Here is a 24,507-nt window from a genome sequence, read left to right as displayed (position 1 = left end):
AATTATAACTTTATGCAACAAAGATAAAGTTAAAAAGGAGAAAACCCACAGTCCGATTACCTATTTAAATTAACTATTTCTATTTTGGAGGGCTTTTTCTTTTTATAAAATAAAAAATACTGTAATCATAGGGTAGATAGCATTTCATATTTTTTCTATTAATACTGTGGTGAATGCTGCCATTTTAAGGCCTATATCATGTTCTTCTAACAATTTTTAAGCATTTCTGTAACTGTAAATGAAAACGGTTTCTAATTTTTGCTACCATGAATAATAATACAATGTATTTTTGTATGATTACAACTTCTTCTTTTAGTGGAGAGATTGTTCCTTCAGGGAAAAATTGTCAGGAGTGAGATTACAGGGTCACTGCCTGTGAGTATTTTTATGACTCTGAATGGGTTGCCAAATTACTTACTGAAAGGGTAGTACCAATTGCAAGTTAGCTTTTAAAGGTCAGACTTCTTTTGATATAAGATCAAGATATGTGTTATATTAAATGAACTACTTGACTGGTGAGAAACAGAGTATGTCACTTCTTAATAGAATAAGAATATAATCTAGGAATTGTGCCAAAGTTTGTCATGCTAGGAATGTGCCAGGCCTGTTCACTTTGGTCAGGATTTTAAAGTATATTTCCTCTTCTCAATGTGACCTTTTGGATAAACCACGGCCCGACCCTCAGGTATGATCTTTTTTTTTTTTTTTTTTTTTTTTACAGGCAGAGTTAGTGAGAGAGAGAGAGACAGAGAAAAAGGTCTTCCTTCCGTTGGTTTACCCCCCAAATGGTTGCTACGGCCGGCGCGTTAAGCCAATCCAAAGCCAGGAGCCAGGTACTTCCTCCTGGTCTCCCATGTGGGTGCAGGGCCCAAACACTTGGGCCATCCTCCACTGCCCTCCCGGGGCATAGCAGAGAGCCGCGGCGCTGGCCGTATGATCACCCTAATGCTTCCTTTTGCCACAGAGTGCATGAGAAGGGCTGGGGCTATAGTTCTCTCCCCCCCCCCCCCGTGTGTGTGTGTGTGTGTGTGTGTGTGTGTAGGCTCCCATTTTATTTAATAGTATCCTGCATTGGAAGAGTTTAGGAATGAAGAAGATTAAAACTTATTCCCAGAAGCAACCCTAGAAGCAATGAAATTTTTCTCTTAATAAACAAAGCAGTCAGAATCTGATATATAGTTTTAAAAACACTGTACACAGGAGGTTTCATCCGCACAATGCCAGGGTTGTATTATTCTGTTATTGTTGGTTTAACAGATATATTTCATGAAAGGGCTACAATGATTACCTGAATGCAGCCAGGGAAACTGGAGCCACAGGCGGCCTAAAAGAGGATGGATCCTTTCCAAGACACAGATTTAAATTACGTGAGCAATCACAGGACCTGAGATCTGGTGTTTTAAAAATTGTCCCCGGATGTCTTCTAGATGCAGCAAAAGTAGTTAAATCCCTTTCTGCCTTCTCTCTGAAATATACTTGAAGTCTTTGTGTAGAATTTGGAATAACACCATTTATTGGTTATTCCACAAGCAAGACATTCACTCTGATTCATTCTTGAGGCTGCTTTCATGTATTTTCATTTGATTTCCCTGTTTTACGTACTGACATAAATTTCCTTGAAGATCAGGGTACCCAGTCTCTTTTTCTTACCATCTCCAGGCACATCTTCACGGATCACTGAAGAAGACCGCTTCATTTCTTAGGCAGTGTAGATTATGGCTTTCACCAGCAGCCAGAGCAATCGTGCAGGTGGGATTTCGGGTGTGGGGGACACACTGGAGTTGGCAGACGCTGGAAGAAAGGATGAGAAGCCCATGCTTCCTGCTGGTGGCCTGGTCTCCGGCGCATGCGTGGGAGATGAGTGCTCCTCTTGGCATCCGCAGGGAAGGAAGAGGAGTCCTGCAAAGTGGGGCTTGGGCAGATGCTCTAGAGAGAGATGTGGGCTTTTGCGCCATTTCAATCACCTAACATGGTGAGACTTTGGACGAGATCAATGCTTACTTTCCAAAAGGGCAGATAGAAGTTTTCCTGACTTAGTCTTCCTGGTGATGGACCCTGAATGATGGTAAACAATGGTGGCTGACCTTTGAAAAAAATGAATGAGACTTTTCATCCTTTTATGTGTTATCCTACCTATGGTGCTGTAGGGGAAATATCAGATCTTGTACTCACTAAACAAACTCCAGACATAATGACAGATTTGGCAAGGCAGGAAAAGACAAATCCCACATGAACATTTAATTTTATTGACATAAAGGACCAGCAGAACATTGGAAAATAAAATTGCTAGAAATATTTCATTTATAAAAATATAAAATAATTTTAATAAAAGGTATGTAAAGCTCAACACTGAGCATCCTAAGACATTGATGAAAAAGTTCAAGAAGGTCTAAATAAGTGGAAGAATGTACTATGTTCATAGACTGGGAGGCTTAATGAAGTTAGAATGTCAGTTCTTTCCAAATTGGGCTACATATTTAGTGACATTGAAAATCACAATTAACATCACAACAGAACTTTTTTCCTGTGGTAGAAACTTCCAAGTTAATTCTAAGATTTATATAGAAATGCAAAGAATAACAACTATCCAAAGAAAAAACCCTGAAAAAGAAAACAAAGTTGGAAGATGTTCCCTAACATATTTTAAGACATTATAAAGTAACAGTAATCAAGATAATGTGCTTTTGGCACAAGGACAGAAAAACAACCATAGCATAAAGTCTAGAAACAGACCCCACAGACAGAGGGTTGAATAAATGTCTCACATAATATAATATATAATAATAAACATGAAAATGTGGTCAATGCTGTAGTCACTGAGGAAAGACAAATTAAAATTGCAACGTGATATTATATCACTCATACAAAAGACTAAATGTGAGTGAAGATTTGGAATGACTGGAACTCACATACATTGCTGGTCAGAGTATAAAATGGAACAGCCACTTTGAAGAAATGTTTGGCTGTTTCTTATGAAGTTAACCATACACCTACCCTCTGAACCAGAAATTAGGTATTAACTGAAAGGGAATGAAAACATTCATTGAGCCAAACCTGGAATCAATCCAAAGGTTCAACAACACAAGAATGGATAAACAAATTGTGTTATATTCATACATGGTATTACCTAACAGAAATGAAACAAGAATGAAGCACTGATACACATAATCTAGGTAAGTCAGAAAAACACAATGTTAAACAAAAAAAGCTAACCATAAAATCAAATATACCGTGTAATTTTAGTAATATGAGGGTCAAGAATAGACAAAATTAAACCTTTGATGACAGAAATAAGAACAATGGTTGTTTATGGGTGGAGTTCACTAAAAGGAGTACAAGGGAAATTTTAACAATAAAGGAAATGTTTTGTATCTTGGTTGAGTATGTAGATAATATTTGCCAGGACTCATCAGATCATACATATAAGATTGAAGATCTGTTCACTTTGTGTAAACTCCACGTGAATAAAAATTTAAAAGTCGATACCTCTCAATTGAAAACAACTTCATTTAATTAATTTCGTTTCTCTAGTCTAGAATTTGGAATTTTAAAAATACAGCATTCAAATATTTTCTCTCTACCCCCTATTTTCTGCTTCTTTCCAGTCTTGAGTAGCAAACCATGATTATTTTCACCAAAGTAATTTCTGCCTCTGGAAATAGAGGAAGGGAAAAAATGTAGTGATTCAGTTTATAAATGTAAGAGCAAAAAAGAGCTACAAGCAATAGTTTTCATTTTCATTTGATTCCAACAGTAGTATTTAATTATATGCAGTTCATGATACCTCTAGTACACTTGTTGGGACTTCAAATGCTTTATACATCATGATAATGTAATTCATATAGATGGAACAAAATGGAAAGTCATTGGGGGAAATTGTATTGTGAATGATAGAAAAGCTCAAGTTATGGGCTGGCACTGTGGTGTAGCAGGTAAAGCCACCACCTGTAGTGCCAGCATCCCATATGGGCACTGGTTCAAGTCCAAGCTGCTCCACTTCCGATCCAGCTCTCTACTACGGCCTGGGAAAGCAGTAGAAGATGGCCCAGGTGCTTGGGCCCCTGCACCCATGTGGGAGACCCAGGAGAAGCTCCTGTATCCTGGCTTCAGATGGGCCCAGCTCCGGTCATTGTGGCCATTTGGGGAGTGAACCAGCAGATAGGAGATTCTCTCTGACTCTCTGTCTCTCTCTCTTTCTCTCCTTTTCTCTGCCTCTGCCTCTCTCTCTCTCTCTCTAACTCTGCCTTTCAAATAAATAAATAAATATATATTTAAAAAAAGCAAAGAAATGCTCAAGTTATATCCCTAAACCTTTTCATTTTTAGAAGTCAAAGTACCTGGGATAATGATAAAGGGGGCAGCTTGAGATTATGTAAACAAATGCAATGCAATTCAACGTGAGCACTTTATTCTTTAGATTTAAGTTGTGGTACTTCTGCCTAGGATTATGATTATGTATCATGGGCTATTATATCTTTCCTTTTTGTATATTCAGCTTGGGGAGGCTTGTTTGTTCCTCTTGGTATGTGGAAATTTCCTTGATGGTTGGGGTGGACTTACTTGTTAAGTGAAATAATGGCTGGATTCTGCTTGTGTAAGGATTTTTAAATATGTGATGTCATTAGGTAGGGACATGGCATTATTTAATTTGTGTCATTTTACTTGTCTAATGACTCTCATTTGAAAAAAACTTACCTTTTAAAAGTTTTTACATTGACAGAAAACTGAACAGAGAGCACACAGAATTTTTGTGTACCCCTTTACCCACCCCACCTGCAGTTCTCCTCATTGTTAATATCTTGCATTAGTTGCATTTGTTGCAACTGATGAGACAATATCGATGTAGTATCATTAACTAAAGTCATAGTTGACATTAGGATTCCCTGTTGTCCTGTACATTTATGAGTTTTGATAAATGCATATGGACGTATGTTCATCATTACACACAGAGTAGTCTCACGGCCCTAAAAATCCCTTGAGCTCCAATTATACATTCATCTTCTCTATCAATTGTGGACACCATCTTTTTACTGCTGCCATAGTTTTGCCTTTTCCAGAACATGACGTGATTGGATTTATATAGTGTGTAGCTTTTGGAATTAGGTTCTTTCACTGAGCAATATGCCTTTATGGTTCCTCCACGTCTTTTCATTTATCACTGAGTGACATCTCGTTGAATGGATGTACTACAGTTTGTTTATCCGTTCATCATTGAAGAACATCTTGGTTGTGTCCAAATTTTTGCAATTATGAATAAAGCTGCTATAAACACTCCTAGCAGGTCTTTTTATGTGGACCTAACTTTTCAATTTGTTCAGGTAAATATTAAATTACCCTTTTTAAAATAAAAATTTATATATGTTATTCATATTTTGAAAATGGTATTTTGCATTTTATGGTTAATGCCTGTGCTTCTTCCAATTCCTTTTCTTTAATATCATTTCAGTTTTGCCATACATAAATCACACAGAATAATAGATGCACATCAACCACTTTCTTTCTGAAAAAGGAGAAAATTGTTTCAATTCTTGGAGTTTCCCTGATATACTGAAACTTGTTGGTAGGGCTGGTCCTGAAATAGCTTTCGTACTGTTTCTTCAGGGGGGTGTTAACTCAAATAATCAAAACATACTGCATCATGCTACTTGTTTCTGCAATCACATCCACTGTGTAGAATGAATTTTGTTCTTCACTTTGATGATGCCCCTATCTATTCATTCCAATCAGAGACTCTGCCTAAGGAGAAGAGATGACTTCAGAGTTCCTATCCTCCATAAACTATGTGTGCTCTTGGACAAGTTACTCAGATTTTCTAATCTTCAGTGTCCTTGTTTGTGCAATGGGCCTGATAATGTCCAGCTTGCAAGGTGACGTTGAGGATTTGAGATGATGTGAGTAACCCATCTGCCTCCTATCGCCTGCCACAGAGGGAACAATCTGTTAATGGTGTGGGAGAGATGATGAGTACTAAGTATTACCGTTTAGTACAGCACATATGTAAACTCTAGAGAATTAGGTAGTTTGTGTTTTGATGAGGCCATTTTACTGGAAAAGAATAATGACTAACACACTGATGTGTCTCTCAGAAGCCTCCTTTCTCTTAGGCACTGCTGTCTTCTCACACTTAAAAGCATTCAGTTTTCTCCTTGCTATCCATGTCTAACTCCTACTTTTCTTGCCTGTAGGATTTCTGCCCTTCCAGCTTTGTCCCCTTAGCAGCTAAGGATCTAATAAACAAGCAGTTGTTTTCTTTGTCCATTCCTATTTCACACTCTCTCATCAGCAGAACTTTTCTCCTTTTCCATGCCCATCTGAGGCTTCCTAATAATTCCACATAGCATCAATGTGTGCTTCAGTCCACGGAGTTCTTTGCAGCTCCCTCTTCTTATCCTGACACCTACAGAACATTAGGCGACTGGCCATTTATTGGCTTATAGTCACATAACCTGTTGTTGTTCATCAACCTCAGCAAGCTGTTGAAGCTATAGATTATGGCTTCTATTCCTTGACCTCCATTCACATCACATATAGCTGCATGATTCATCGACATATTAGTACATTTGGACTCAATCGCAGATATGAAACATACTTGGCAGCCTTAACCCAAACAGATACAATGGACTCCTGGTTAACTTTAAAATAAAGAGCATATTCATTTGCCCTGGAAATGTTGAATCTTACCTAGAAGCAAGAATATGGACTTACTAAATATCCCTTTCTAATTGGACAACTCTGTCCTTTGATTTTGCTGAATGGGCAATGTCAGATTGTGGAGTAGCTGGGATTGATATTCATCATCAGGCACCAGTGCTGGCATCCACTGTACCCCTATGGACTCCATTATCTCCTAAGAGGCTTATATATAACCTTAATAGCAACACTAGCCCAAGTGACATGTAGTTAGAACAATTTTCTTAATTTTTATTTATTTATTTTTTGAAAGGCAGGCAGGGAGAGAGAGCGAGCGAGCAAGCGAGCAAGCATGCGAGAGCAAGTACTTCCACTTACTGATTTACTCCCCAAACACTCACAACAACTGGGGCTGATCTGGGGCCAAAACCAGGAGCCGGTAACTCAGCTCTGTTCTCTCATGTGAGTAGTAGGGACTCGACTACTTGAGTCATTATCTGCTGTCTCTCAGAGCACACGTTAGCAGGAACTGGAATCAGGAGCAAAGCCAGGACTTAAACCCAATCATTCAGAAATGGGATGTGGGCAGCCCAAGCAGGGTCTTAACCACTAGGCCAAATGCCTGCTCTGAAAGTGAATATTTCTACAATCAGAAATAATGTAAGAGATTCCAAATCCAAGTAGAATGTAGTTACGTAGACTATTTCATATTTGTGCTCATAATATTCTCTCTACTCTTTCCACAAACACAGCGTGACTGTCCTCTAAGCTACTTCTGTTGCTGTTGTCTGTGACAGAGACAATGTGTTTGCTGAAGGGGAAGCTTATTAACAAGGGAACTTGAACAGTCAGTACAGGTGATTTGTAGGATGTTCGTTCTGAATCCTGAGTCTGAGTGAGTCCAGAAAGCCATGGAATATTCCATATAAACCCACATGACTTCTGGGTGCTCTTCCCACCCCGAGGTCTGTTTCTCCTATAAGGGGTTAGAACTGCTGGCAGAGGCTGGCTGAGATCGGAGAAATCCTAGCCTCAACTGTTTTGGACAAGTGTCCGAGTCTCCGAGGAATATTCTGGACACAAGTGGATGCAAATAAAATGCTTGGGGTGCTCTGTCCTCCATCACAGGTGTTCACTGCTGTGACTGTTGTTCTTGTGACCCTTGCTTTATCGCCGTTTTGATTCCCGTTTGGAACACTACCTTGGGGCATCTTAAAGGAACATCTGTTTCCCAGGATGGAGTAATTTGGCAGAAATTGCCCTTGTTCATCAGATCTGGCATAGATAGACGGTTTGCCTAAGGTGGCTATTTCTGGGCCCTGGGCACTCTCCTGAAGGAGTAATTGCTGTCGCTTCAGGTACAGAGTGTTGAGGTGGCAACTAAAGGATGGGTCAAGTTTTGTTTCCTACCACTGAGATCTGAAAAGAGCCCATAGTACCTGCAAAGGAAGAGCCTGGCCCTGTGCTGGGTCTCCAGCGCTTCCCAGCGTTTGCACTATTGGGTGAGTTTTTCCAATGCGCTCTGTGATAACATCCACTCCTTTCCCTGCACTCCTGGCCCCCACATGCTGTTTTATTCTGTTCATGCTGAAAGAAAAGGTGTCAGTGTGCGCTCTATCTCTGCATTTGGCTCCAGGGATTTCCCTTTGATTTGGAAAGAATAATTGCAGATTCCGCTATAAAATATCCAGGAGACAGAGAGAGGAGAGAGAAAGTAAGCTCCAGGAATGTGTGCTGGTGTTGACATTTTGTTCATTTTGCCTATAATGAGCTGAGGGTGAATTATCTTTAGTGTTGCTCATGTGAATGATCAGTTACTATAAATCTGAATTACCATGAGTATTGCTTGCCATTGATTTATACTGCATTGGCTTAGTTTGGTCTCTATCCTTCAAGATAATCAAGCATAACCAATACGCAGCAGGTCTCTCCGAGGCGCCATTAGTTCCTGCACAGCCCCTAATCGCTCCTCCTCTGGTCTGCCTGAATATTTATGGTGAGTAGTAGCCAGTTATCTCTGGCAGCTGGCCCTGATTTCCTGCAGCACAGAGTTGCCCACATTCCCGTTTCAAAGCCAGGCTCACTTAAGTGTCACTAAAGGAGAGGGGGCGGAGCCACGGAGCCTTAAAAGAGAAAGGGGAGTCATCCACTCTTTTAAAAAAGAACTGCGCTTGGGCTTGGGAGGAATCCCATCTACATATTTCTGTCTTCAGTCTCACCCAAGGGTCGTGGTTGGAACTTTCCGTCAATTCTTTCTAAGCCTTTGCCTCGTCCTGCCTGTCACAGTCAAGGCTGCCCAAGGCCTCCAGAGTGTGGCTGTTCAACTGGGTGAGATTTGTCAGACGGGTGTCAGATGTTTCTTCCTCGCTCCTAAGAGCAACTCAGATAGATAAAGAAAGCGTCCCTGGAGTGTCCCTTCAGGCCGCCTTGAGCTGGAGGAAGACAGCAAGGAAACAGCAGAGTGAAAGATGCCCCAGGCTGAGGGCCCACCTGCGGGAACACCGCTGGGGTCCCACTGACCCACTGTGCTCCGGCTCTCCCGCACTCAGGTTGTTTTCTGTTGAAAGCTCCACCTCGCTGAGATTATGCTGCTCTTACTTATTCTGTTGCCAGTAGTTTTTAAATTCAGCTGTGTGAGTCTCGCAGCGCTGCAGCCCGGGAGCTGTCCTGAAGGCCGCCCGGAGGGACATGGGCACTCTCCTTGCCTGGGTAAGTCACCCAATGAGCGGAGCCTCGTGCGCCCCCGGAAACTGCCCTGAGACCTGCTCATTACTTCTGTATTCTGGGCCTTTGTTCTCCCGAGTCATCTCTGGGGGTGTATATTTGCTTACTTTGTATTTTCTGATGCCTGCTTTATTTCCTTACTGGCTGTTGAGAGCTCATCTGCTACCAACTACAAAAGTTCACGGCTTTCAAGCTGTGCTTCCGTGTGTGAGTAAAGAGACCTCATCTCAAATCAGCTGGACGTAGCTTTACACAGAAACGCCGCTGTTGATTCTGGCGTGAAGAGTCACTAACATTTGGTGATCAGTTTTGTATTGGAAACTGAAGAGACACAGGGATTTTTGGATTTTGAAAACTTTCTACTTAAGCTCTGAGGGAAAAAAAAAAAATCCTTCCTTCTGATAACTGTGGGTAAGAGCTCAGAGGGTGCTGAAAGTCAGTGGGGAATGGGGAGGGAATTGTGAACAAAGGTGATTCTGTCCTTGTGGAAATTAACCCCCCGTTTCCAGCTCAGCAGCCTCCTTCGCTTTCTCCTCTCTGGCCCCTGACACAGCTCCGACACAGCTCCGGCTTTTTAGCAACAGGTGCCCTGTAACTTTGAGAACAGCTAAGAAACAGCAACGGACGAATCAACCCCTCTCACAGTAAATGAATTTTTAACCCAGAGGAAATGAAGATTTTAATGACTACAAATTATAATCTTGCCCACGTATCTTACCTAAAAAAAGATCCTCTTTCACTGTTGATTCATTTCTTTCATCCTGGGAGGGTCTCCAGACTGCTTTCCAGACAAGAAGCTATTTCCACCTCCTGAGCTGCCCTGGCATTTCTGTCTAGTCATCTTGTCCTTCTGAGATGAAGTCTGACTTCCAAAAGGAGGTAGATTAAAGGATACACAGTACAGTGTCTGGGAGAGAAACCTCTAGAAGCTAACAAGACACTAAGAGTAAAGAGAGCTGAGCTGAGCCCAGCTGCAGGAGCTGGGCTGCTGACCTGGCTCTCCATTAAGGAAGTTACCAATGAGGAAATCAGGTGCTCTCTCTCCCAGTCTCAGGACTGACAAACTGCCTGGCGACAAACCAGGCAGAACTTTTTGTAACAGGTGCACAGAATCCCAGGGTATTTGAAGGGCAGACTGCATGCTAATTATCTTTATGTCCCCAGCACCTACTGAACATTCCCGCTTTTGTCGTATGTATTCAGTGAGTTCTTTTTTTTTAAACTTTTATTTAATAAATATGAATTTCCAAAGTACAGCTTTTGGATTACAGCAGCTCCTCGCCCCTCCCCCCAATAACTTCCCTCCCACTCGCAACCCTCGCATCTCCTGCTCCCTCTCCCAATCCATTCACATCAAGAGTCATTTTCAATTATCTTTATATACAGAAGATCAAGTTAGTATATATTAAGTAAGATTTCAAGTTTCTTGATGAATGATTGGGGTCTTTCCCCTGACTTGCTAATCACAGAGTCCTGGAGATGAGCAACACAAGACAAAAAGGACTCTATGAACCTCTCATTCAGCTGTAGGAGACAGATGTAAAAACTTCCCCACAGTTACATCACGTGGACTGGAACCTTCTCGGGTGGGAGAATTTCCCTAGAGTAGTTGGCAAATCACCTAGGTCAGACATTGCCAACTGCCTAGCTTGTGAGGAGTAGGGTAGGAGCCAATGAGGCAGCCAGTGGCGAGGGAAGAAGAACCTAGATTTTTGAAGCAGAGCCCAGGGAAGGGAAGAAATGACAGAACTGAAATTGTCTAACTCTAGGGTCTGATTCCTGCTAGCCAGCAAGCCTATGCCTTGTATTTCTTGCCACCCTGCTGGTGGGTCAGAAATGCCTTTGCAGAGAAGAGTTGTACCAAATAAACATGAAGCCAGGGTGGAGAGGATTTGTGTCATAGAGTGGAGGGGACTCCGGTTTTAGAAGCAAACCAACATCATTTCAAATCCATGTTACCGACTTAATAGTTGAGTGACTTTAGAATATTGCAGGGAGGGACTGGCATTGTGACCTAGAGAGTCAAGTGCCACCTGCACTCTCAGCATCCCATATGGGCACCAGTGTTCTTGTCCTGGCTGCTCTACTTCCAATCCAGCTCTCGCTGCTAATGCACCTGGGAAAAGCAGCAGAGAATGTCCCAAGTGCTTGGGCCCCTGCCACCCATGTGGGAGGCCTGGAGGAATGTTGCTGTCATCTGGGGTCTTGGGGTGTGGACCAGCAGTTGGAAGATGTCTCTCTCTCTGTCTCTATGTGTAACTCTGACTTTCTAATAAATAATAAATAAATCTTAAAAAAATATCATTGGGAAATAATACCCTACTGTCAGGACTGTCGTGGGGATCGCCTGAAATAATCCACGAGAGGTACCTTACACAGTGACTAGCAGAGTAGGTGGAGTAAATGTTCTCTTGGGCTAAGGTCTTGGCTAAACCTCTTGGATCAATGGAGTGCTTGGATGCCCACTTTCTGACTGCCACTTTTTCTGGCTTAAATCCCCTTCTTCATCCTCCATGTCTCCTATTAGCTGTTAACGGCCTGGGTCACATCCTGCTACTCCTGGCATTTCAGAGGATGGTGTTTCTCCTCTCTAAATAAATATGGTGCCATCATCTGTCTTTCCCTCATTGAAATTCTACCTGTCTTATATCTTGCCCTTGGTGTTGAGACAGACCACTTCTGCAACCAGTCTGAATCGCAAGAACACTGCTTCATGGTCTGACAAGATTTTGGTATACTCAAGTGACTGCTAGCCAGGTAGATCAAATGGTAGCAACACAGGAAGGTTTTGTTTCCGTTCTCCTCCCCCACCCCCTTTAAAGAAATTGAATGAGTATTCTGTTAGTTTCTATTTGAGCTACAGATGAAGAGATCAGTAAAGAAAACCTCTGGCAAGTGGGTTCTGAACTTGGAAGCCTATTTGCCCTTGAGGACAAATATCAGCTGTAAGAGGAACTGTTCCTGCTTTCACGTCTGTCCTTGCATTATTTATATGAACTTTCTTGGTAAATATAGGGTGGAGGAAGAAGTTGAGCCTCAGAGAGCTGGCTGCATGAGAGATCCTGGGGTGGCTTGAAGGTTGCCAACTGGGTAGATCACTTTAGCAGTGAACAGTGAAATCTCTGATTTCGGCTCCAGCTAAGGCTTGGTCAGCTTCCCAGTCATGTGGAAACCAGAGTAATTCTTAGATCAGAATCTTGTTTGTGCAGCCAGAGTTATGCAAAGGTGTTTAAAAATTTAACTACAGAAAAATTGCTGAAATAGCCTCTTTGTACCAAAATGAAACCATTCCTCAAATAGCCAATGGTTTTTGATGTTTGGAGGGTGGTAGAATTTAGTGGTTAAGATAACAAATTTTGTAGACAGGCTATCAGCCTGAGTTCAAATCTCAGTCCTGCTGCTTGTGTCTGTGTGTCTGATTTTTCTTATTGTAAAATAACTATACCCTCCTAGAACTGTTGTCAGTATTGGGCTGATAGATTCCATTCCAATGCCCGCTGTGCGTCGGGATAAGCAACGTCAAGATCAGCACCCCTGTCAGTGGAGAGCTTACTCTTTTCTGGGGTGGAACCCGGTCTCTATTTTTTTATTTTATTGCTCTTTTGGTGATTCTAACCTGTACTTTGGGTTTTGAACAACTAAGTTCATATATATAAAGTGCACAAAACAGAGCCTATAATGTAATAAGCATTCAGCAAGACTTAACCCCTATTAATACTTTTATTATTGTTGCAATTATCTTTATTGGTGCTTAAGGTAATATAATTTTCTAAATGTGGCTTGGTTTTTCTTATAATCCTTGATTTTTTTAATACATGGAAAGCTGTCATGTTGAGAAACCCAGAGTTTATGACATTAAAAATTTTACTCAAAATACTTTCAACATAAATAACTTGTATTTCTGTAACCAGAAGAGTTGTTTATTAAGAAAAAAATCAAGTTGATTTGAGTGAGTACCCTTGAGGAACTGCAGCTCTGCCATTGGTCTTGCCATTACACCAACTGAGCACAGCCTCCATGCACTGTCAATGAATTCTGGTTATTAAAGTTTTTACTGGTAACAATAGAAAAAATGAGCTACTTGAAAGTAAGTGATTTTTAAAATTTTTTGCATATCTCCCCTCCCATTGAAGAACCAATTTCTCTTTTATTTTGATAATTCATTTATTTTTAAACCTTGAATCATCAATTTTATTTTTGAAAGGCAGAAAGAGAGAGATTTAGAGAGAGATCTTCCATCCACTGGGTTGCTCCCAAAACACCTGCAACAGCCGTGAATGGGAAGGACTGAAGTCAGGGACCTGGAATTCAATCCAAGTCTTGCACATGGGTGTCAGGGATCCAAGTACTTAAGCCATCACCTTCTGCTTCCCAGGATGTTTAGTGGGCAGAAAGCTTGAATTGTCAGTGGAAAAGCTGGGCCTCTATCCCTGGCTCTCTGATACAAGATGTGGTATCTTAACCCTTGTGCCAAGCACTCATTCTTCTCTAAGGTTTTTAAAGTTATTAAAGGCATGTAAAGGAATGGTAAATTAATTACTTTAATCAGCTTACATTTTGGGGCTACTTGGAATTGTCTAAAAATTTGACATTGAATGTATAAGTTGGAGGGCGAGAATCATTTGCTTGTGCTCAGCATAGAGAAAGTCATTGACTGATCCCCTCCAAAGTAGGTGTCCCCCTCCTTTATCTACAAGATTGTTTTGGGTGGGTTTGGTGATGAGGCTAAGGGTCCCTTCTGATCCATCCACTGAATTATTGATCCCTTCTGTGTCTCATTTTCCTCATGCACACTCTTTCCCATCCTCTACCACCACGCTGGCCACCACCGTTTCTCTTACGTTGTGCAAGAACCTGTGTTATGAAGCATGAAGCATAGACATTAGGAGAAGTCTTGCAAACAAAGGCCTGCTTGCATCCTGGACCAGCACTTGACACAATGAAAACAAAGAACTTTTCATTCCTGTTACTTTTTTTTTTCTTTGAAGTCTTTTGGTTTCTCTTCCTTTAAAAAATTTCATTAAAATACAGTATATGTACCAAGAATTGCACATAAGTAAACAGATTAATGACTTTTTTGTCACCTGATCAGACTCCTAAACAATACCCAAATTAAGAGCAAAGCATTACTAGCATCCCAAGAGTCCTCTCTATTCCTGCCTCTCATTTCTTTTTTGGAACAAGTGAAGTAAGAGCATATTGACATTTATATAATATGATTCAATGAAGCAACTTTTATAACTATATACCAAATGACCGGAAATCCACACAATTTTTATTCTCTCTCTATTAATTGCCACAAACAAAAGAAAATGTGATATTTTTTTCTTTTTGAGTCTGACTTATTTCACCTAGCATAATAATCTCCAGTTGCATACATTTTGTTGCAGATGTTGGGATCTCATTCATTTTATGGCTGAGTAATATTCTCTCATATATGTATACCACATTTTCTTTATCCAGTCATCACAATGGATATTAGGTTGATTCTACATCTTAGCAACTGTGACTTGAGTTACTATATACGTGGGAGTGCAGGTAACTCTTTCTTGTGCTGATTTCATTTCCCTTGGGTATAGTTCCAGGAGTGGGATAGCTGGGTCATATAGATGATCTACTTCTAGTTTTCTGAGGATCATTCCTGTTCTTAAAAGTTGCACAGCCTTTGCTGTCTGTGGGAGAGTTTACCAGGCGTCTCCTGTGCCTGGACAGGAGTCTGCTGCCACTTGAGCAGGGCCCACTGTCTCCTGGGATGTGCTGACCCACACCTGAGTCTCTTCTGAGTCTCCTCAGGCCTCTTCAGATAATCCACCTCCTCATGCAAATCACTTTAGATTTTTTTCTTTCTAATTGTGTTTTAAGATCATTTACTGAAGTAGTTTTAAACTTGTTATAAACCAAAAAATTAAAGATTTAGTAACTAGCCTCAATAGCTAGACATGACTGGATTGGAAAGCTTTTTCAGAATATCCATGTCAGTTTTTGGATGTACTTCTTTCAGGGAATTCCTAAAACTTTTAAGAAATTTCCAAATTCTATAAAGCAGTTTAGTGTTGAGTTATTATTATGTGAGTCACCCTGGAGCTGGGGAATAAAATTGAAGTATTGTTTCATTGCAGTTTCTAATGTTAGAATTAGAACTGATTTTAAGGAAGAATGAGGAAGAGCACCAATAACTGCAAAAACTATGACTGTTGGGATGCAGTTGTCCCTATTGCCTATTTACTTCTTTTCCTTAAGATTTATCTATTCATCTGAAAGGCAGATGCACACACACACACACACACACTCAGAGAGAGAGAGAGAGAGAGAGAGAGAGATCTTTCATCTGCTGGTCCACTCCCTAATGGCTGTAATGAATGGAGCTAGCCAATCCAAAGCCAGGAGCCAGGAGCTCCTCCAGGTCCCCCATGTGGGTACAGGGTCCAAGCACTTGGACCATCCTCCACTGCTTTCCCTGGCATACCAGCACTGAGCAGGATTAGAAATGGAGCAGCCAGGACTTGAATTGGTGCCCATAGGGGATGCCAGCACTGCAGGTAGAGGCTTAACCTTCCACACCACAGAACAAGCCCCTGCCTACTTACTTCTTGCCTATGGCTCAGCATTTTCATCCAGAGCGCTAATACTACTCACTAGGAAGGATAACCAGGCTCTCAGGAGAACTAAGAATACTGCTCCAGTTTGTAGAGAATCTTTGTTAACCCCAGGGTAGCTTTGCACACCAGTGTTCCAGTCCCTTCCCAGCTGTCGTGTCTACTGGGCCCATGCAAGGAAGATGACTGGGAGTCAAGCTTGAAAGAATGAGTAACATATTTTGCCAAGTGCAGAAGAAGAAGAGAAATACATTAAACAGGCAGGACTTCTGCACTTCTTAAATGGTCTTGCTATATCTGAAAATTAATTTCTCTTTTGTTTTATGTACCCAACCTCACTAACCTCCCAGGAAGAGTGTAGATTAAAGCATGAATATATGTTTTTCTCTAGGAGTTGTTTTATTCCTTCATGCCATATTTCAAAGCATTTCTTTCAACCCTGGGAATTAACAAACACAAAGAAACTTCACTTGATTTAGCCAAATCCAAGATAGGAATCCAAGACTCCCTTTACCTGTTCACCATCTTTCTAAGCCTGGCGTTTGAATTGGTATGTGCATCTCTTTTCACTTCCGACATTGATTTTCTGATTCTCCCAAACTTTCCCAAACATGCTAATTCTCTCAGCATCTGGATTTCTCAAGTATTCCTGGGATACTTAGGATGCTGGAATTTGTGTGAGTGTGAAGGCATCTGTGACCCAACTGACTACTGTGATGGTAGTTCATGATAGGCATTGATTTATTTGCAAAGCCCCTTCCCAGTGCTAGGAAAGAAAAGGCCTTTCACAGGAAAGCACTGCCTCCCCCTGCCATTTAGAACAGGCTATCCGTGGATTTCATTGAAGAGGTGCTTCTTTCTGTGGGTAGAAGGTTGCTAGGATACAGTCACAGCAGCATCATGGCAGCTGCATTGACCTTTGGCACATGGTATGTCAGTTGAGAAATGGTGCTTTATGTCATTTACTTAAACATGTTTCTGTTTAAAAAACCAAAAACTTGAAGAAGATTCTTTCTTTTTCCATGGTCTCCATTCCTGTGTGAATAGCTCAAGGTAGAAGATGATCACCCTCAACCTTGTCATAATGTGTCATGGATAGCAACTCTTTCACTGTGGATCCTTCCTGTATGAGGTTTAAACTTATCACACAGGCAGAAGCTGACAAGGATCTTCTCGTGTTTTCTCCCTCCCTCCCAAGCACACACTTATTAACTATGGGGTTTTCAACCCAAAGGAATTTAGCATCTCCTTGATGGGCAGGGAAATTGCAAAGATTACTGTAACTAATGTTAATTTATTCCATATAGGGAAATATTTATCTCTTAAATTTCAGCAATATTGTTTAGAATTTTAAATGCTCTAAGCACATGAAAAAATGTATTATATTTTGGAAGTCAAATTTGAATCATGGCAAAGATTTCATGTAAGAGGAAAAAAAATTAGTCTGCGAAGAAAAATTTCCACCTAGGGCCGGCGCCGCGGCTCACTAGGCTAATCCTCCGTCTAGCGGCGCCGGCACACGGGGTTCTAGTCCCGGTCGGGGCGCCGGATTCTGTCCCGGTTGCCCCTCTTCCAGGCCAGCCCTCTGCTGTGGCCAGGGAGTGCAGTGGAGGATGGCCCAGGTGCTTGGGCCCTGCACCCCATGGGAGACCAGGAAAAGCACCTGGCTCCTGGCTCCTGCCATCGGATCAGCGCGGTGCGCCGGCCGCAGCGCGCCGGCCGCGGCGGCCATTGGAGGGTAAACCAACGGCAAAGGAAGACCTTTCTCTCTGTCTCTCTCTCTCACTGTCCACTCTGCCTGTCAAAAAAAAAAAAAAAAAGAAAAATTTCCACCTAGAGGATGGCCCAAGTGCTTGGGCCCTGCACCCACATGGGAGAACAAGAGGAAGCACCTGGCTCCTGGCTTCGGATCAGCACAGCGCCAGCCATGGCGGCCATTTAGGGAGTGAACCAACAGAGGGAAGACCTTTCTCTCTGTCTCTCTCTCTCACTGTCTATAGCTCTACCTGTCAAATAAATTAAAAAAAAAAAAAAAAAGAAGAAGAATTTCTACCTGGAATCTCAATGTATTTAAAGAGTGCCACACCATGTCCACTAGAGGACAATAAGTGATTGCCTTTTTTTGGGGGGGGGGGGATTTTTTTATTTGACAGGTAGTTACAGACAGTGTGAGAGAGAGGCAGAAAGAAAGGTCTTCCTTCCATTGGTTCACCCCCCCAAATGGCCGCCACGGCTGGAGCTACGCCGATCTGAAGTCAGGAGCCAGGTGCTTCCTCCTGGTCTCCCATGCAAGTGCAGGGGCCCAAGCACTTGGGCCATCCTCCACTGCCTTCCTGGACCACAGCAGAGAGCTAGACTGGAAGAGGAGCAACCGGGACTAGAACCCAGCGCCTGTATGGGATGCTGGCACTGCAGGCGGAGGATTAACCAAGTGAGCCATGGTGCCAGCCCCAGTGATTGTCTTTTAATATTGATATATTATTCCCTGAGACAGAAAGATAAACAGGAACACACTACATGGATATTCTCTTTAAAATAAGCCATGTTGCTGCATTTGAAATTACCAGGTTTTATTGCTTCTAAGGGACAGGATGAAATACTGTTTTTGAGAAAAGGATCCATTTTAAGTTATTTGTTTACTTATTTGAAAAGAGGAGACAGAGAGGGAGAGAGTGAGAGAGAGAGAAGGAGAAAGAGAATCTTCCATTCATTGGTTCACTTTCCAAATGGCTGCAATAGTTAGTGCTGGGCCAGGCTGAAGCTGGGAGCCAGAAGCTTCATCTGAGTCTCCCATGTGGGTGAACACTTGGGCCATCTCCTGCTGTTTTCTCCAAACCATTAGCAGGGAGCTGGCTTGGAATCATTGCTCATGTAGGATGCTGGCATTGCAGGCAGCAGCTTAACCCATTATACCACAATGCTGGCCCCTCAGTGAGTAACATTTATACAGGAACTTATCAACAGTTTGGGCCTCTTTACAAAAATATTAGTAATAAGGAAATAATTAAATTTCATAATGTAGGCAGGGTAGGAATTGAGTTGATGTTACATTAGAGATGTAAAGCTAAAAAAAAAAAAAACTTAAAGGAAAACATGGAAGAAATCTTTGTGTCCAGGGTTTAAGTGAAGAGATCTTTATTTTTTTTTTTTTAGATTTATTTATTTATTTGAACGTCAGAGTTACACAGAGAGAGGAGAGGCAGAGAAAGAGAGAGAGGTCTTCCATCCATTGGTTTACTCCCCAATTGACCACAACGGCTGGAGCTGCGCTGATCTGAAGCCAGGAGCCAGGAGCTTCTTCCAGGTCTCCCACGTGGGTGCAGGGCCCCAAGGACTTGGGCCATCTTCTACTGTTTTCCCTGGCCATTGCAGAGAGCTGGATCGGAAGAGGAGCAGCCAGGTCATGAACCGGCACCCATATGGGATGCCAGCACTTCAGGCCAGGGCGTTAACCCACTGTGCCAAAGCACAAGTCCTGTGAAGGCATCTTACAAATTACACCAAAAGCACCATCAATAAAAGAAAAGATAGGGGGTGGGCATTTGACCTAATGTATTCCACCTTGGAGTGCCTGGGTTCAAGTCCCAACTCTGGCTCCAGCCTCCTGCCAGTGCAGACCTGGGAAGCAGCGGTAATGACTCAACTAATCGGGTTCCTGTCATCCATGTGGGAGGTCTGGATTGAGTTCCCAGTTCCAAGCATTTAGGGAATGAACTAGCAGATGGGAGATCTCTCTTTCTCTCTGTCTCTCTGCCTCTCAAATAAAAAAGAAAAAAGGTGATAAACTGAACTTTATCCAGACTGAAATCTCTGACTCTGCCAAAGATAGTGACAAGAGGATCAAAAAGAAACTCATGCTGGAAAACACTTTGGTGATCATACAGCTGACAAAAGATGAACATCCAACATTAATTTATAAATTGCTTTCAAATGCAACAATAAGAAAACAGGTAACCAAATTTAAAAATGAGCAAAGGTGGGGCTGGCATTGTGGCGTAGTGAGTAAATCTTCTGCCTGCAAAGCTTGCATCCCATACGGGCAGCGGTTCATGTCCTGGCTGCTGCACTTCCAGTCATGCTCCCTGCTGCTACACCTGGGAAAAGCAACGGAAGATGGCTCAAGTGCTTGGGCCTCTGCTACCCACGTGGGAGACCCAGATGAAGCTCCTGGCTGCTGGCTTCTGACTTTGGTCTGGCCCAGCCCTGACGATTGTAGCCATCTGGGGAGTGAACCAGCAGATTGGGGATCCCTCTCCCTCTGTCTCTGTAACCCTGACTTTCAAATAAATAAATAAATAAATAAATATTATCTTTAAAAAAAAAGAGCAAAGGGCTTAAATAGACATTATATCAAAAAGGATGTAGGGATGGTAAATATGTCAATGAAAAGATGTTCAACATCGTCAACCACTGTAGGCTGCGTGTGGCCCCCAAATACATCTGTCTCAACTGCTAGAATCTATGCACGTCACCTTATAGGCAAAAGGGACTTTGCAGGTATGATTTTTTTTTGACAGGCAGAGTTAGACAGAGAGAGAGACAGAGAGACAGAGAGAAAGGTCTTCCTTCCATTGCTTCACCCCCTAAATGGACTGTACGCACTTGGGCCATCCTCCACTGCCTTCCTGGGCCACAGCAGAGAGCTGGACTGGAAGAGGAGCAACCGGGACAGAACCGGCGCCCCAACTGGGACTAGAACCCAGAATGCAGTGCCGCAGGCAGAGGATTAGCCTAGTGAGCCGAGGCACCGGCCCTGAAGGTATGATCTTGAGATGGGACAATTACCCTTGGACCTCATAAGAAGGAAGCGATACTGTCAAAGGAGAAGGAAGGAGTTGGTTGTAGAGAGATTGAAGCTTTGAACATGGAGAAAGGCACCCAGGGCCAAAGAACACGAAGAAAGCATCAGATAGGGAATGCAGTATAATATGGAATTAGATTTAAAATGATCAAGGTGATGTTATTGTAGAAATTTATTTAAATGGACCTACTTGATATTGAGTTCCTGGAACATGGGTGTGGAGAACCCAGCCCTATGGTAAACTTCTCTAGAACAGTATTTCCTGGAGTGGCTGCCTTGACACAACTGAAATACATTATGCTTCTTTTTTTTTTTTTTTAACATTCACTTTCTTTCCTTTTTTTTTTTTTTTTGATTTATTTATTTATTAGAAAGGCAGAGTTACAAAGAGGCAGAGTTACAGGGAGGCAGAGGCAGAGAGAGGGAGGGGGGAGGGAGAGAGAGAGAGAGAGAGAGAGAGAGAGAGAGAGAGAGGTCTTCTATCCGCTGGTTCACTTCCCAAATGGCCGTAAAGTCTGGAGCTGGGCCAATCCTAAGCCAGGAGCCAGGAGCTTTTTCCAGGTCTCCCATGCGGGTGTAGGGGCCCAAGGATTTGGGCTGTCTTGCATTGTTTTCCCAGGCCATAGCAGAGAGCTGGATTGGAAGTGGAGCAGCCAGGACTCAAACCAGTGCCCATATGGGATGCCCTGACTGTAGGCGGTGGCTTTACCGGTAAGCTACGCCACAGCACTGGTCCCTACAATATACTTTTGCATTCTGTGGGATAAGTAGCTGAGCTTGGTTTTTAAAAGCTGAAATCTGTGCTGAAAAAGACCTAGGTTGTTTATTGGCCTTGTGACTTGAGGCACATGCACAGTTCTAAACTGCAGTTTCTTCTGTAAAATGGAAATAATAATTTACTGCCAAGTATTATCCAATTAAATAAAATAATGCATTTCATGTGCTGCCTCAGAGATACCAGATAATAAATTTGCTATTATTATTCTGATGACATTCTTCACCCACCTTCTTGGAGCATTGAAACACCTGACTCTGGGAAGTTCTGTTAACTTTGCAGACCCTTCTAGCCTCCATTCACGACTCGGAAGCTGGAAATAAACCTTTTCAATTGAAAGTGAATGATTTTGGCGGTGGGCTAAGGGCTGTTTTCTGCTCTGGATAACACATTTCTACCACTACTCAAGGTCTAAGAAGGCAACTTATCATTTGCATTTTTCTGGAAGCAAAATGGTGCCTCAGAGTGTTCTTTCCAGAACTCAGACTCAAATTCAAATCCACTGACCTCTCTCTCTGCGTGTGTGCACTGTTTCTCAGTCACCTGACCTCTCTCTTTCACCTGCCCTGAATTTTGACTTTAATGAATAAGTTGAGAGGACAGCATTTGTGCCTTTTTAAGTCACATGGCTGAAAAAAGGAGACGAGGTGATCTTTCAGAAGGAAATGAAACTTGGTGCACTTTGTACAACCCAAGCTGTTATGCAAGCCAGTCCGCAGGGAGTGGTCCTCAAGGCCCCCTAGCCAAGATCCAGCAGCGTGAGGCTTTCCTACAGGGGCCCATCATCCTACGGGGCCATACTCTTCTCTTGGTGTCATGGAATCTTGAAGGTCCAGGAACTCCCTTTTTACCCTTCTTTGTCCTGTGAGTGTTTGGTTTGTCTACAGATTTAGGACGAGAAATCTGTGGTAGGGTGAGGGCAGGTGGCAGTGTTGGCCAAAGAGTGCCTTGTCAAGCTGGCTTTCACATATGTGTATTCACCAGTTCCCATGAACCCTTGCTCCTGAGGCATACAGAGACAGTCAGTTTCTCCTCTCACTTACCTGTTCAGGGTCCTCTCATAGACTCATGGGGATGAAGAGTTGCAGGTAGGGAAATGTTATGTGTCTGCACCACCTACCCCATCAATCCAGACCTGCTGTTTGTAACTGATCTTCAGTTCCATGGAGACCTCCGTTCTTTGTAGTCACTAATAAAAGCTCCAAACATTCTGGACTACTTTCTAATGCCTGAAAATCTCCTGCTAATGCCCAAGTTGAGAAGTCAGAGGTTCCAATTGATTTGCTCTGAACTGTTTGCTGTCTTTGGGTTTGTGTCCCTTAGAAATGATGTTTGATTTTCTAGTTTCTTCCTCTTACTTAACTACACCCAAAATAAATGCCGTAGGTTTTGACGTGGGAAAGCTTAAGCTGTACAAACATGTGCACTCTGCTGATATTCACAACCACAGATTGTACTGCACAATGGTGTTTATAGAGTCCTTGATAAGTCTGAAAAACCATGAACTTATCTGTCATTTCAGGCATAGTACAGACTAATGACTGTTTTACCAAGCCTGAGTCTCCTCCAGTCTCCTTCCTACTCCAATGGCTTTAGCCTCCTCATCCTTGGTTCAGGTGATGGAGCTCAGTCACTTCAGAGCATCTAAGTCAAGTTCAGCATGGAGTCACTCAGTAATTGGTGCTGAGACCCCCATAGAAGGAATCAGTATCCCAAGCAGATGTTGATGACTAGGGAGTCAGAGTGGATACTTCAACCATCCCCCCTCCTTTTTTTTTTTTAAGACTTATTTGTTTATTTGAAAGTCAGAGTTACACACAGAGTTACACACAGAGAAGGAGAGGCAGAGAGAGAGAGAGAGAGAGGTCTTCCCATCCACTGGTTCACTCCCCAATTGACCACAATGGCCAGAGCCATGCCAATCCGAAGCCAGGAGCCAGGAACTTCTTCCAGGTATTCCCACACGGGTATAGGGGCCCAAGGACCTGGGCCATTTTCTACTGCCTACCCAGGCCATAGCAGAGAACTGGACTGAAAGTGGAGCAGCTGGGACTTGAACCAGCACCCCTATGGGATGCCAGCACTGCAGAAAGTGGCTTTACCCACTATACCACAATGCCATCCCCTTGAGCAACATAGAACCCCTGGTCCAGGGTTACGCTGCAGAAGAAGGCCCTGCAAGAACCAAGTCATCCAGTGAGGTCTACCACCAGTTAAATTTGGATTTCAAGTCAATAGATAATAACATTTTATTGTATGTCCCATGCAAAAATAGATTTGAGTATTCATTCTTCAAAATGCCTGAGATCAGAATATGTTGCATCCTGGAATATTTGCATATGCTTGGTGAGATATCTTGGGGCTGGAACCCAAGAATAAACATGAAAATAATTTATGTTTCATATGCACCTTATACACATAACTTGAAGGTAATGTTATACAAAGTTTTTGTACACATTTTCTCTTTTAAAAACAATTGTTTTGTTTGAGAGGCAGAGAGAGAACATGCCAAAAAGGGGGAGAGAGAGAGAGAGAGAGAGAGAGAGACTTCCCTGCTGCTGATTCATTTCCCAAATGCTCACAACTACACCCAGGAGTCAGGAACTGAATCCAGGTTTCTCATGTAGGTGGCAGGAATCCAACTATCTGAGCTATCTACTGCCTCCCAGGATATTGGCAGGAAGCTAGAGTTGGGAACCAGAGCTGGAACTGAACCCAGGTATTCCATATGCAGTTGTCTTAATTGCTAGGCCACACATCCACCCCATAGCATGCCTGAGTTTTGACTGTGACCCATCATCTGGGGTCAGGTGTGGAATATTCCACGTGCGATGATGCAGACATCTACTAGATCAACTGCTACATGTGCACTGATCTTGGAACACTTTGAATTTTGGATTTTTGGATCATAGATGCTCTACTTGGATATGTGGTTCAAAATTAACTGGGTATCTTGGATTTTAAGTGGAAATCCTAACCAA

General features: G+C 42.5%; 1 protein-coding gene and 1 long non-coding RNA gene across 33 annotated transcripts in view; one reads left to right on the top strand and one right to left on the bottom strand.

The window, feature by feature from the left end:
- Nucleotides 1–1,204: 1,204 nt before the first annotated feature.
- Nucleotides 1,205–10,375, bottom strand: LOC138843514 (uncharacterized). Of its 2 annotated transcripts, none has more exons than XR_011378309.2 (2): nt 10,073–10,375; nt 1,205–5,918 (listed from the first exon to the last, which is right to left on the bottom strand). It is a non-coding gene; the product is annotated as an uncharacterized LOC138843514 (long non-coding RNA). The 2 variants fall into 2 exon arrangements; XR_016212321.1 differs by having other exon boundaries at nt 2,224–3,652.
- The window catches only part of EGF (epidermal growth factor), a 97,305-nt gene continuing 80,764 nt past the window's right edge, over nt 7,967–24,507 (top strand). For 20 of the 31 annotated variants that reach the window (XR_016212320.1, XR_016212319.1, XR_016212317.1 and 17 more), the window contains exon 1: nt 8,744–9,339. Coding sequence is in view for 4 of the 31 variants with exons in the window: in XM_089302933.1 (XP_089159059.1) it covers nt 9,216–9,339 (124 nt within the window). In the remaining 27 variants the exon portion in view is untranslated. Of the gene's footprint in view, nt 9,766–24,153; nt 24,246–24,507 lie in introns of all 31 variants that reach the window. The other 11 variants (XR_016212316.1, XR_016212312.1, XM_089302937.1 and 8 more) reach the window with 6 other exon arrangements.

The sequence above is a fragment of the Oryctolagus cuniculus genome, chromosome 8 (genome assembly GCF_051225735.1).
Source record: "Oryctolagus cuniculus isolate XC-2025 breed Fujian yellow rabbit chromosome 8, ASM5122573v1, whole genome shotgun sequence".
In the NCBI taxonomy this organism is placed as follows: Eukaryota; Metazoa; Chordata; class Mammalia; order Lagomorpha; family Leporidae; genus Oryctolagus; species Oryctolagus cuniculus.
This window is presented reverse-complemented; position numbering and strand designations above follow the sequence as displayed.